This window comes from Pteropus alecto, unplaced genomic scaffold (genome assembly GCF_000325575.1).
Source record: "Pteropus alecto unplaced genomic scaffold, ASM32557v1 scaffold24, whole genome shotgun sequence".
Classification (NCBI taxonomy): domain Eukaryota; kingdom Metazoa; phylum Chordata; class Mammalia; order Chiroptera; family Pteropodidae; genus Pteropus; species Pteropus alecto.
Genome location: NW_006439192.1, coordinates 4,347,792 through 4,360,955, shown reverse-complemented (window position 1 = coordinate 4,360,955; position 13,164 = coordinate 4,347,792). Strand labels below are relative to the sequence as shown.

The 13,164-nt window shown below is 48.1% G+C and overlaps 1 protein-coding gene across 10 annotated transcripts in view; it reads right to left on the bottom strand.

Moving 5' to 3' along the window:
- Positions 1 to 9,891, bottom strand: part of FGFR1 (fibroblast growth factor receptor 1) — a 46,105-nt gene extending 36,214 nt beyond the window's left edge. For 8 of the 10 annotated variants that reach the window (XM_015592885.2, XM_006916294.3, XM_015592886.2 and 5 more), the window contains exons 1-2: positions 9,873 to 9,891; positions 1,818 to 1,996 (exon numbers count right to left, since the gene is read on the bottom strand). In XM_015592885.2, coding sequence (XP_015448371.1) covers positions 1,818 to 1,908 — 91 coding nt within the window. In that variant the 5' untranslated portion in view covers positions 1,909 to 1,996; positions 9,873 to 9,891. Of the gene's footprint in view, positions 1 to 1,817; positions 1,997 to 2,933; positions 2,955 to 9,557; positions 9,577 to 9,872 lie in introns of those variants that run through there. The other 2 variants (XM_015592889.2, XM_025049893.1) reach the window with 2 other exon arrangements.
- Positions 9,892 to 13,164: the final 3,273 nt, after the last annotated feature.

The following is a 13,164-nucleotide window of genomic DNA, read 5'->3' as shown; positions in this document are numbered from 1 at the left end:
AGACATTCAAAACAAACTTCTAACTCTCTTTCTGGCGACAATGGTGGCAGCTAACACTTTACATATAAGTGCTTTGTCTGGATTAGCTCACTTAATCCTTTATTACTGTCCCCATTTTAAAGATGAGCAAACTAAGGCTTAGTGTGGTTGAGTAATTTGTCAAAGCAAGTAATGCAACTATTAAGAGGTAGAGAAGAATTCAAACATAGGTCCATCTTCTTCCTTCCACTCATCCAGATTCAGCTACCAGATTAATTTTCTGAATGATGGACTGCATCACTACTTGCTCAAAACTTTTCAAGACCCCCAATATCTACCTATTTAAGTATAATTTCTTTAGCAGAGCATTAAGGCCTTCCATGTGCTCATAACTCGATCCAATTTTTCTGGGTATTACTTCTACTCAGAAAACTACCTACTCACCAGGTAAATCATTTCTCTGTATACCTTATACACCCTACCTTAGTACCTTCGCTCATGCTGTTCTACCTTGAATGTCCTTCATTTCCCCCTTCCAAACTCCTACCTATCCCTCTAGACCCACCTCAGATGCTCTCAGTTCCCCACTTCCTCTGCATGCCTATTGCATTTTGTTATAACTCCACTGTGTAGTTTAAACGAGGTCTACTTTGTATTTACCTCTGTACTGGTCTCCTCCCTAGCAGATGGTGAACTCCCTGTGGGGAGAGACAGTCTCTCCCACTTCGAGTTTCCAGTATGTTCTAGCTCAGGTCCTGCCTTCAGTTCTATTACTGAATGCAACATTAATCTGTCTGCTCCAGCCGGTGTACCTTCTAGAAAATCTCACACACCCTTCTGTCCTCCTTTCCCATCACCATATAAGTGGACAAATATTCTCATTCATCATTCATCATTTAGATAGGACCTGACAGCGAGACTGACAGCCCTTTAAAGGCAGCTACCATTCATGTGCACACCTGAGCCTTTCGCCCATTGCCGACCTTCTCTATTTATATGATCAGCCACTGGATTACAAGCCACACACCCTTTGTGGGCAGAAAAACCCAAATATTAGTTCTTAAAGACCCTCGAAAGCCACCACGTATGCTGTACCTGTAATCTCCACAAAGTATTTCCACAACTCCAGCAAATCCCATGAGCAGGAAGGCAAGTCCTTCCTGTTACTGATAATCTCTCTGCATTTCCAACAAGCTATAGATCTCCCCCAACTCCCATGACCCATTATGCTCCTTGGTTCTCAATTTCTTTGAAATCTCTCCAGCAGCACATATCCAAAGCAAATCACTCAGCAGGCCTCCAAACAGGCCTGTGAGATATAGTCAAGGAAGGCAAAATGGCAAGCATGTGGCCATGACTGCCAACCCTCATAGAAGATGTATCTTTGGAACGATTTTTTAGAAGCTAGAGGTCTTCATCAAGCTTCCACATCCCTCAATATTCCCTGTAGCCTGATCCAAGTTCAAAACCCAAATTCATAAGTCACTCACTCCCCATTGCATTGTCCAACCCCATTTTATACATCGCTTAGGTTAGGGAACCGGCTCTTAGGTCCCAATCAAAAGTAATTTTTTTCAAAAGAGAAAAGCATAAATCCACCTCTGGCAAATAGATGTCACCAACCTTCATGACCCAACTTCTGATAAAGTTGGTTATGTTTATAACCAGGCCCTACCCAGCCCAGCTTGGGAGTCTCTCCTACAGGAAAGGAGTCCTTTGTTCCACCGGGGTGGAGCCTTCCCAGTCGATCGCATCGCCTCCGAACACATCACCTTTGTCCCAGACCACCCTGTTTCTGAGGGCCAGGAGTTTGGGCTGACCCTCGGCTCATGCCTTACCTTGTTCAGGCAAGGTTGGAGCTGGCCTGGCAGTGCAGAGTGTGGCTGTGACCAGCACAGCCCAGAAGAGGAGGCACTTCCAGCTCCACATCCCAGTTCTGCAGTTAGAGGTTGGTGACAAGGCTCCACACCTCCATGGAGACTCTGCCTTGAGCTTGATCCTCCTTTTCAAGCTGACTCTGGAAAGAGAAAAAACCAAAAAGTTAAGAGGGTGGAAGTGAGGCAAAGAGAAAAAGAAGATGAAGCATGTCACATAGTCGCCCTGTGCAGAAGGGCGATTAAAGCAATAACTCACTCCTTAAGGTACAAAGAAAAGAACCATGGTCCTGCCCTAACGAATTCGAGGTGATAGACCTTCATTAGACAAGGGAGTGCTTTAATTCAGTTCTAAAACTATTTACTGAGTGTGGACTATGTGCGAGCCTTGCTGGGAAAATCGTCATGAAGTTCTCCAAGCCCTAAGCACCAAAATTGTATTGAGAAAGCAAATAGCCTGATGAAAGTCCCAAATAGTGTTGCCACTTCGTGGGCAAAGGCTTCACAGAGTGGTGGGACCGAAAGAGCCTTCAGTGTGTTGATGACTCTGGTCTACGACTTCACTCCCTCCAGGGCAAACCAACCCTTTGGTGCAGGGTAAAGAGAGATGAATTATGGAATAAGCTAAAGACTAGGAAATGGGAGCCAAGTAAGATGCTGATCCTCTCTGGACCTATGTGATGAGAAAGCTGAAAAAAGTGATTTGAGCGTCCTTTCTTTTTGTCTCCAAACTGTATGCACCCCAGGGATCTCTGGTTCTACCAGCTTCCCTCACGGAGAGAACAAAACTACCAACCCCTTAAAAAGAGCCTCAGAGTGTGGAACTATGAGGTGAATCCAGTTCTTCTCCCCAATACTGAAAGGTGACAGCTGATGTTTGACAGAAATGAATCCAGAAGTGGGGAAAAAGAGGTTGTGCTGAAGAGTCAAAGGGCTCTTGCAAGGGCTGACTCAAAGATGGTTCATGCCAGTCCCAGTTCAAAGCACAGCCCCTTCACCCTTCTCAGGTCTGGAGTGGTAAATTTAAGATAAGCTCCTAGGGTCCTAAGGAACAAGGGATTGTTGCTGCTAAACATTTACCAAGCGATAAGACTTTCAGGGCACCGTCTGGACGATGTGGGGGTGACCATCTCCATCTTCCAGGTGGCTTTTGTCCTAAATACTCCAGGGAACCATCCAAGTTATTCAGAGAATCCACTTCCCCGGAACATGCCCTAATGTGGTGCTTCAGCCCTGCCTTCCCTGAGCCAGACAGGGCCCCTGCGAGTGAGTCAGTCCCCGCTGGCAGAAACCCCTAGATTCTTGGCTTCGTTCACGTGTGCTTGCCGATGGGAATATGTATACACTACCACTAGCTCCCTCCCAAGGCTTTCCTAAAATTTTTTAATGATTTCAAATCAAAAGAAAAGTAAACATTTCTCTTTTATTTTTCTATATTTAGGGAAAAGACTAGAAGAAACAGACTGGAACAAATGTTTATTGAATACCCGCTACATGCCAAGCATGGACTAGGTAAAATCTATAAATATAAAACTTCATTTTTTCCTCACTATAAACTTATGCAGGGCAGGAATCATTATTTCCCTTAAGCCATGGAGAAACAGACTCAAAGAGGTTAAGAAGTTAAGCCGGTAAGCAACAGCACCGAGACTCTCATCGCCCTGGTTTTCAGATGCTAGGGAACGAAATGGGAGGACGCAAATTAGGGGTTCATTAAACCTGGCTCTATCTGATACAAACTCATTTTCTCCAAAGGGCATCCCTGTGCTATAGAGAAACTAAGTAGATAAGGACAGATCTGAGGTAACTTTGGAAATGGGGGAGTCTCGATTCTCAGTTTTGTGGGTTGGAAGACCCTTGTAAGCAGCTCACAGCTGTGCCATCTAGGACACATGGGGCACATAGGAAGGGGCATGATCCCTGGCTTGAAATAGAAGTGATGCTTGCCAAAGGACATCCCTAAACCACATTCCATATCTCATTACATCCAGAAGATACACTAAACTGATGCACATCTGTCATGCGGAAAGGTACACCCAACTATGAACCTAAGTCCCACAAGAACCACCAGCGTAATGAACGAATTTTTAGTATCCAGTGGGAAAGGGTGGTATCATCTTGAGGTGATTACACTTGTTTTCAAATGTAGCAGACAGGCAGCTTCCACCACTGCTTGGCTACTCTGTACCCTGAAAAGCCTGCCCACCTCCTCATAGGTGTGGGCTGGCTGCAAACTGTCCTCTTTCAGCTCTGTGATCAACGTACTTCAAACTAATCTGGCAGCTTCCCTGCAAAAATCTCATCCTCTTCTTCTCTTCTGGGCCTCAAGTCCTACATCTGTAAAATGAAGGTTGTTAATAAAAAACCTAGCCTCCCAGCACCAACTCCTGGAATGAGAAGGTAAATGGGCACACATCCTATTGTAGAAAACACTGTGATGTAAACCACTAATCCACACACTGCCTGGGACCCTAGGAACTACCACCTCCTACTTCTCCTCACCTTCTTCTCATTCTACTAATTAATAAATTCTTAAAATCCCATAGGAAGAGTCTCCTTCCTTCACTGCTGGACAGATGTGACCTGTAGCCTCACAGGTGTACACAGCAGCTTCCTCAGAGACCCTGCAGCTGGCTCCACTCCCATGTCAGGTCTCCTGGGACCTGTGGCCAACTCTGCCTAGGTGCAGAGGTCCTCACTGGAGTATGTGGATGGGGGATACACACATCTCAGTTTCCGCGCTTGTCAGAGGGGACTAAAATATTTGCCCCACCTACATCACAGGTGGTTATGAGGATCAAATAGGCAGCATGCGTGAGAGTACCTGCTCTCTTCTCTCTAAGTACTAATTTAATGTAAGATGGGAGAAAGCAGGGGCTGGAATATATCCCCTTGAAACTCTTCTGAATTCTAAGAGTAAAGATTCTATGATTGTCAGATCTCCTTGTCCAAAAATAATGTAAGGAAAACTAGCCGAAGAGTTCAAGGCCAAGTCTTCTTCCTTCTATTTTCTGGAAAAAGTAACAGATTAATTCTTGCCATTCCATTTATGACTTTGCCACCACGGGAGAGTCACTTAACCTTTCTGAGCCTCAGTTTCCCACTTGTCAGAGAAGGCTAAAATACTTGTCTTCCCTACATCATAGGTTATGAGGATCAAGTAGGCAGCGTGGGTGAAAATGCCTGTTCTCGCCTCTCTAAAGTCCTAATCAAATGTAAGGAATTATAAACATTGTGCTTTGAGTCACTCCTTGACAGTATTCTCAAGAGATTTTGGCAGCAGGAGGACACGAACTTCTTACCTTACAAAAGCATTTCTCACTCTCCATCTTCAAACCCTATACTCTAGACCTAGCTGCTCCATATGATGACCACCGGCCATTTGTGGCTATCGAGCACTTGAAATGTAGCTAGTGCTAGAATTTGAAAACCTGGTATAAAAACAGAATGTAAAGTATCTCATGAATAATTTCTTGAATTGATTACATGTTCAAATTATAATTTTGGGGTCTAATGGGCTAAATCAAACATATTATCAAACTCTAAAAAAATTAATAAAAATGAATTCCGCCTGTTTCTTTTTATTGAATTTCAAATGTGGCTACTAGAAAATCTAAGATTATATGTGGCTTATGTTATATTCCTTTGGGGGAGCACAGCTCTAGGCAACCTGCACACCCTGCCCAAACGTTTCTTCTTTGCTCTTCCTCCTCACACAATGGACCAAGCTTTCCTATTCTCTGACCCTTAACTCAAAAAACCACCTCTTCTTTCCTTAGGCCTTCTAAATGAGGATCTCATTCCTCTGAATTTACAAAATACCAAGCTCTTTAACAGTAGGGTCTGTACCTGACTAACTTTTGTTAATATCCTTAGCACTTAATGTGTTAAAAGCAGAGGCTGACTGAAAAGAAACTGATATAGGTACTCCTGCAGAAGAAAGATAGAGAATATCAAAGAAAAGCGATCGTCGAATACTCCTTGTTAGCCAGCCAAGCTGTATCTCAAAACATAACTACTGGGACATTTTTTAAACATTTCAATTCCTCAGAAATGAGGAAGTAACACCAAAACATTAATTCCTTTAGATAGGAAGAAGAGTTAACAGAAATGGTTGCTTTTCCCAAAAGTAAGCATTCTCTGCTCACTGAGGAGAATGACAGGGCAAGTACTTATTAAGCATCTGAAAAAAGTTATGCAGTTCAGCTTGCAGAATTTTAGATGGTCCAAGGGAAATGCTAATTTAAAATTTTCGAGTCTCTGTAAAGTGTCCAAATGTCCTTGGGAGTGGGGTATACAAAAAATTAGTAAAAATAAAATAAAATAAATAAATGAAACACTAACTGCTCCACCATAATCTAGGAAACCTTGCTATTGGAGACAGGATGGACTAGTGACCACCATCATATTCTTGGAGTTGTTCATTCAGGTGAGGGCTATTTAACTGAAGATGAAAAATAGCTCCTTTAATTGCAAGAGGGAGTGGTAGTAAGGAGAGAATTTCTGTTTAAGGTAGATGCAATCTTGGGGGGAAAGCAAATATTCTAGCCCAAGTCTGGTATTTAATCTTCTCTGGAAGCACCAGAATATCTTCTCTAAAGCTCTACATCTGGCCTCCCACCAGTCCCTGGCAAATTCAGACCTTTTACAAAGCTCTTGGGAAGACAAATGCAAGACAAATTTCCCAAGAGGAAATTAAATTCAAGTGATGTTAGGCCTTTTTAGAACAAGATGTCTGAATCAATTCTCTCTACCTCTTTTTCCTCCAGCAGCAACAGGCTCCAACTTTCCTAGGAAGCTCTTAACTAACAGCCATTTTGATGAAAGAGATTGAAAAATGGAGGCAAGAAGAAAGCGTTCAGAGGAGCTGGCTGCTAAAACCCCAAACTCACAGGAGGAAATTGCCTATTTTAGGAGTCTTGTTTCGAGTCAACACCCAAAACAAACAAAAAGCATAAAACTCAAAGCAAAAACCCATGGCTTTTCCTTGGTCTCTGTGGTCTCCGTGGCAGGAGTCTGCCTACTCAATACTCAACTCAATCTTCCTACCCTCTGGAGTCTACCAGGAAGAAAGCCAGCCAAGGCTTATGGTGCTTACTCTATGGAGGTACTTACTCTAATCTTCTCCCTCAGGAAGGGTGGGACAATAATCTTCCAGGCTCCTTCTCTATTTCTTCCTGTTCTTTTGCTTCAACTTGCTATTCTAAGGGCATTTAAGGAACTTTCTAACATCCTCCATGGCCAGAGGCCAAGATAAAGAAGCACCCAAGGCTGTCTACTTGGGAACCAAAGGAAGTAGTGCCCACTCTGACCCAAATTCCATCTGTGAAAATACCTCCAAAATGGGCAAGAAAAGCAGGCAGTGAAAGCACACGTGTCCAAGTGGCTAACCATGCGGATGGCCCTCATTAAAATGCTGACACTCATCTATGACTAAGAGTAAATGCAACAGATATTTCAAGAAGCTTGTCACTGATGCAGTACACAACCATCCCAGCTGGAGCCAGGCCCCAGCAACCTCCCTGTCCCCAAACACCCTGTGCTCCTCTTGGGTCAGCAGCAGCCCTGGAGCTTCTCCCAACCAAGTGGGAGAAATATGTAAACAAGTCATTAGGGAAGCAGGCCATCAGGACAGACGGTCGGCAATGGCTCTCCCACTCGACCTCCGTCACCAAAAGGAAGGGAGATGACCCAGGCTTGGGGGTAATTAGCAGACGGAGGCATGTCCCACGGGGCCCTGCTATTTAGCTTTTCAAGCCTCAGAGAGGAATTCGGGAGCCTGGGCCAACGAGGAAAAATGGCTACTTTGCGCTAAACGGTCTCAAGGCTAAGGTTCTACCATTTAGATGGTATTCTAAAAAAAGCGCTGGTCCGGAGGTGCAAAGGGCAGGGCACATCTGCGGAGGAAACAGTCACCTTAATTACCATGTCTAGAGAAAGTGCGATTTCATTACAGCCTCCAAAACTACCGCCCAAAGGAGGAAACCAGAGAAGTGTTTTCAATTTGAAAGAGACTGGAAAGGAGAGGGTGAGAGGGACCAACTCTCCCTATCCTCCCGCAACTATAGACCACAAGGTGCTCTCCTACCTCAAAGGACCTTACAAAAAGACCCCTCAGCAATCCAACCCCCGCTTTCAAAACTTCAGCCTTACTTATTAAATGGGAAAATGTCCCGCTCTAGTTTCCGGGGGCTGCAGCCCAAATAATTCCTTAAAAACGCACAGGGAGCGCCTCTCGCAGCAACAGTCCTCGCCCTCCCGCCCCGCCCCGGCCCGGCCTCGGCCGCTGTGCCCGCAGCTCGCTGCCCGGAGGGTGGAATAGGGATGCGTGACGCCACCGCCCGGCGGCCGAGGACCCGACGGCGGGCTCCGCACTGGGTCAGACATTCGCACTGCCCCAGCTCTAACTGAAGAGACAAGAAACAACACTTTGGTTCCAGAAACTTCTATCAGGGCCAGTTCTGGGTCAGACCTGTGACCAAAGAGTCCATCCCCAGCAGATGAACCGTTCGCCAGTGCCACCCCATAAAACCTTCTGCACAATCTGGAAAGCACTACCACCAACAGATCCTAAATAACGGGACCCAGGGTAACTTTTTTCACCCCAAATCCCAATGCCACATCTCCAAGACTTAAGAAATTTTAAAGAGGGAGATGGAAAGGACAAGTTGAAGAATTCCAGTTTTAATTTGGGGGAGGGGGAGGGAGGAAGAAGGATGTTAATAATGTGGCTGCGGTGTACCCCTGTGGGGTGAAACGGAACCAGATGCGGCTGCTACATCTGGAAAATGGGGCGGGGGGGGGAACGTGTTGGGGAAGAAAGATACCGCAGAAATGTTTAAATGGGCTAACAGCTTCTGGGCCCAGGCTTCACCCCCTCTCCCCGCCCCCCCACATTCACACACACTACCACCAAAGGTGTCTGGCTGCCTTCACGGGCTATGTGTTAAATGAACTCCATCTACAATGTCAATAAATTCCTCCGAAAATGAGGATTCTAGCCCCTCTTCTCCCAACCTCAAACATGACGGGAAGATGGGGCGGAGAGCAGAGGGGTCGGGGCCAGAGAAGCAACATGCATTGCTGCTGCCGAGTGAACCGCGCCGGACAAAACCCTTAGCCCTTCCCCCACCTCCTAGAACCAGGCTGGAACTGAACGTTCCCCTCCCCTGACCCCATCGTGGGGCTTAACATCACCCACTGGGCGCCCTCACGGTCTCCAAACTTCCGACCCTTTCGGGGATGGACTAATAAGTCCCTCTGGGAAGGGAATTCCTTTCTCGCTCTCCGCTAATGCAGATCCAGCCATTTGGTGACGACATAGAGTTAAAACCTATTCGGAGAGAAGCTGACCTACCCCTCCACTCCCTTCCCTCTTCGTGCCCCCACCGCTTTCCCACCCCAAACCCGACCCCAGGCTTTCCAGGGGCGGAAAAGGACATGGAAATACTCGGGATTTTTAGCGTTCCACCCAAAGCTACCTGCTGAATTGGGGTGAGTCCCTACGAGTGAACGAAAAAGAGTGGAATGCAACACACACACACACACACACACACACACACACACACACACTCACACACTCACACACTCACGCACACACACACTTACTTCACCTCCCTGCCCACTCCCGCCCTCCTCACCCAGTCCTAGAACACTGAGGGCCGCCGCCGCCTTCGCCCTGGCCCTGTCCTTGCCCGGTCTCACCGTGGTGTCCACGCTGCCTCACCAGCTCCCCAGCGCGAGTTGGCGGAAAAGTTGGGCAGCAGGAGGAGCGACGGGACGAGCGCGGGCAGGGGGCGCAGAAGGCGACGCGAGCCGAAGGAAAGGAGGGGAGACAAAAGGGGGGCGCAGAGTGCTGGGGAGGGAGTTGGGCAGTCGAGGGGGACGGGTAACGAGCAGAGGGAGGCGCCGGACCCGACAGGGCTGCGGCGAGGGAAGAGCGCAGCCAGGAGGCTCCAGCGCCGGGGGCCACTCGGGACGCCAAGCCCGCCCCGGATCTGGGGGCGCCGCAGCTCTTACCTCACTCGGCGCTGAGGTTCCCGCCCACCTGTGCGACTTCCTGAGGCGTCACTACCTGCACGAGAAGGTGAAGTTCATCAAAGAGTTGGGGGACCATATCACCAACCTGCGCAAGATGGGGTCCCCGGAAGCTGGCCTGGCGGAGGCGGGAACAATGGAGCCAAAGCTGGTGCCCCGGAGGCGGGGCGTGGGGAGGGCTCCCGCACGCCGCCCGGGGTCTCCAGACCCTGTGGCCCCCCTCTCCAGACCTGGCGGCGGCGCCTCACGATTTTTGCAGCCCGGGCTCCATCGCCCTGCGGGGACCCTGGCGCTGCGGCGTTCCCGAGAGCAGTCTTGGTACCGGGCGCCCTGCGGGGCGCCTCTCGGACAGGAGAAAAGTCCGCGGTCTCCGCTGCTTTTCCAGCTGCGGCGCGCGCTCGCGGCCGGAGAAGGCGAGGTCGCCGCAATGCGCTAAGCGGAGTCTCGGTCCTGTCCGGACGTTGCCGCCCAGCTCTGGGCACAGCCCGGGCTCCTCCGCGCGCTGCGGTTGGACCAGAGTTCGGGCTCCCGCTCGCCGCCGCCTGCTACCGAGGCCGCCGCACCAGTGGCCGCAGGAGCGCTCGGAGCGCTATGCGCCGGCGAGGCGCGAGGGCTCTCTCTCTCACTCCCACCCCGCGCTAGTCCCACCTCCTCCTCCTCCCCTTGCAACTGCCTGCTGGGCCTTGTAGTTTCTGAGCCTCGGGCCCCGAGAAGCGGGGAGCGGGCTAAGCTGCCCTGCACTCTGCTGCTCCTTGCCTGTAGTCTAGTCTATGCATGCATTACCCCCGCCCCCATCTGAGTATCTCCTGGAGAGCGCCCGAAATCATTCCGTGGACAGATTAGCCGTTTGGGGGTGAGGTGAGAAGACGCTGTCGCCTGAGATTCTACAAGGCAGCAGAAACTTTGGAGTCTGACTGTGTGCCTGGGGGAAATGATTTTCAGTTTCTCATCTGTAAAAGGGGGATAATAGTACTTTCCATATAGAGTTGAGGATTAAATGAGAGCTAGACATACAATTACTCAATAAATACAAGCTGTTTTTATTCATTGGAAGGTTGACACCCTCCTCAGACCCTTCCATTTCACTTTCCCCAGCCACACGGTTTGGGTTTTGTGGTCCATGGGAAGCTGCATCCTGTCAATTTTACAGCACAATTTTTGGCCTCCAGAAGTCTCCAGCCTGCGGGGAATGTTTGGAAGCAAAGAGTGAGTGGAAGGAGTTGAGGGGTGGTGTTGGTTTGGAAATTAATCAGAGTCCGCCCAGAGCACAATCTAGTTCTCTATGGAACCAAAGAGAAAACAGCTAAAATGTCCTTTTCTCTGGATCCTTCCACAGAGTGGTAGAATCTAGTGGCTCCCTAATCCAAATGGATGAGTCCTCTGGGAAACTTCTGAAAAAGACAAATTGTTGGACCTGCTCAGACTTGAGGAACTAGGCTGTCCCAGGAAGAAGCAAAGAGTTTGTATTTTTTCTACTGCTCCAATGGTGTCATGTTGGGGACCACTGGTAGAGTGAGAAATATGTCACATTCGATATGAAAGATGTCTCCATTCTGGTCCCCTACTTATGAACTGTTTAATTTTGTACGAGTTATGCATCTGAAATAAAATCAAAACTTGTTTACATATTACCCCTAGTTGGTTGGGACTCCCTCACAAAGTTGTCACAGATGTCAGTGCACCAAAAGTGTTCCATGGATAGAAGTCGCTGTGTAAGTTAATAGTAGGGCCTGCACCTTCACCCTCACCCCGCCTAAACTCGTAAGTTTGTGGAATCTTGAATACTGAATGAGATAACTCCTCCTCCTTAAATTTAAGGAAAGGGTCTCTCAGTTATTTTTCTATTTGACCAGCAGGTGAAAGAATAGTGCCCAACAGTGTCATTCACATAGTAGGAGCTCAGTAAATGTTTATTGACTGACCAAAGAGTAAATACGCAGTAAATATTTATTGAATGAATGAATACATTTAAAACTAATAAAAGTAGGAATTCACATATCTGTGGAATAAATGAACTTCAGCCATTGCTTAGAGGGTTATTCCTCCTGTAAGCCTATCTTTCCACCCTTTGATCCTTCGATTCCTGATCAGGCTCCATTTATATCCTCCTATATAAGCTACCCATCAATTAGGCCGCCTTCATTTCAAATAATTCTCAATCCAGGCTTGATTTGGGAGCATTTTAGGAGTATTTTGAATGCAAAAGAGGAGGCTGAAGAATGTGCCCTTGATTTAAACAGAAAGAGAACGATCTAAGTGCCTGTCTGTTTGGCATTATGGGGCCTAGACCTGATGCTGAACAAATTTCTCTATAGATTTAGCAAGAAGCTGAAATGGGAGCAAGTAGCCAATTTGCTAGCTCTCCTTCACCCACTTTTCAGGGAACTAGCCAAAGATCGTGGAATGGAGAAGGTGAAAAACCCAGAGAATGCATGGGACATCCACAGAGCACAGAAATGAATCCTGAATAATCGAGAGCTGCCTGCTTTTATCCTTCCAGCCCTTCGCCCTTCCATGCTGCTCTTCTTTTCCTCTTTCTGAAATGCAGACCTTCCACTTGGGGATAGGCCCCAGGCCAGTGGAGGGAGAGCATCTCCAGGGCGGCCTGACCAGCTCCAGGCAAAAAGGGTCAGACAATCACTCTGCCTGCCTCTGTCCTGCTCTGAGGACTTCTGGCACCTTGCCTCCCCACACAGAAATGTAATCTTCCCTCTGAGATAACAAAGAGCTGGGAGGGTCAGGGAGGATTTGTAGGCCCCTTGCCCTGCCAGCTAGATGTCTGAGGGGGAGACAAAGGCCCTCACACTGGAGGACCTGATAACCAGTTGGAGGCCTGTTGCCTCCTGGATCTGTGGGAGGAGGGGACAGGTGCTGAATGAAACAGAGGGAAACAGAGCTCTCCCCAAAGCCCGATCAGTTCTCTTTGTTTGGGAACACTGCAGAAAATCTCTTCCTTCTTCCTCCAGCTACTTGTGTCCTCGAAGTTCTTCTATGGAGAAGGGAGCTCCTGTCTCCTGGCGCTCCCCTCCTCCATCTGAGTTTAGCTATTTCAGATGTCCGCCCCCCACACCCTAAAGTGGGTTGTTACTGTAGAGTTAACACCTCCCTGTTACAGAAGTGGCAAGAGGTGAGCAACATCTATATTGGGGCAAGGCTGTACGGTAGAGCTGCTTAGGCAGCCTTCGGGATGGGATTCTGGATTCAAGAATCCTTGAGACTGGTGGGAACCATCAGAGGCTCAGCTCTGAGAGCTGGTTGCAGGAGGGGATTCAGG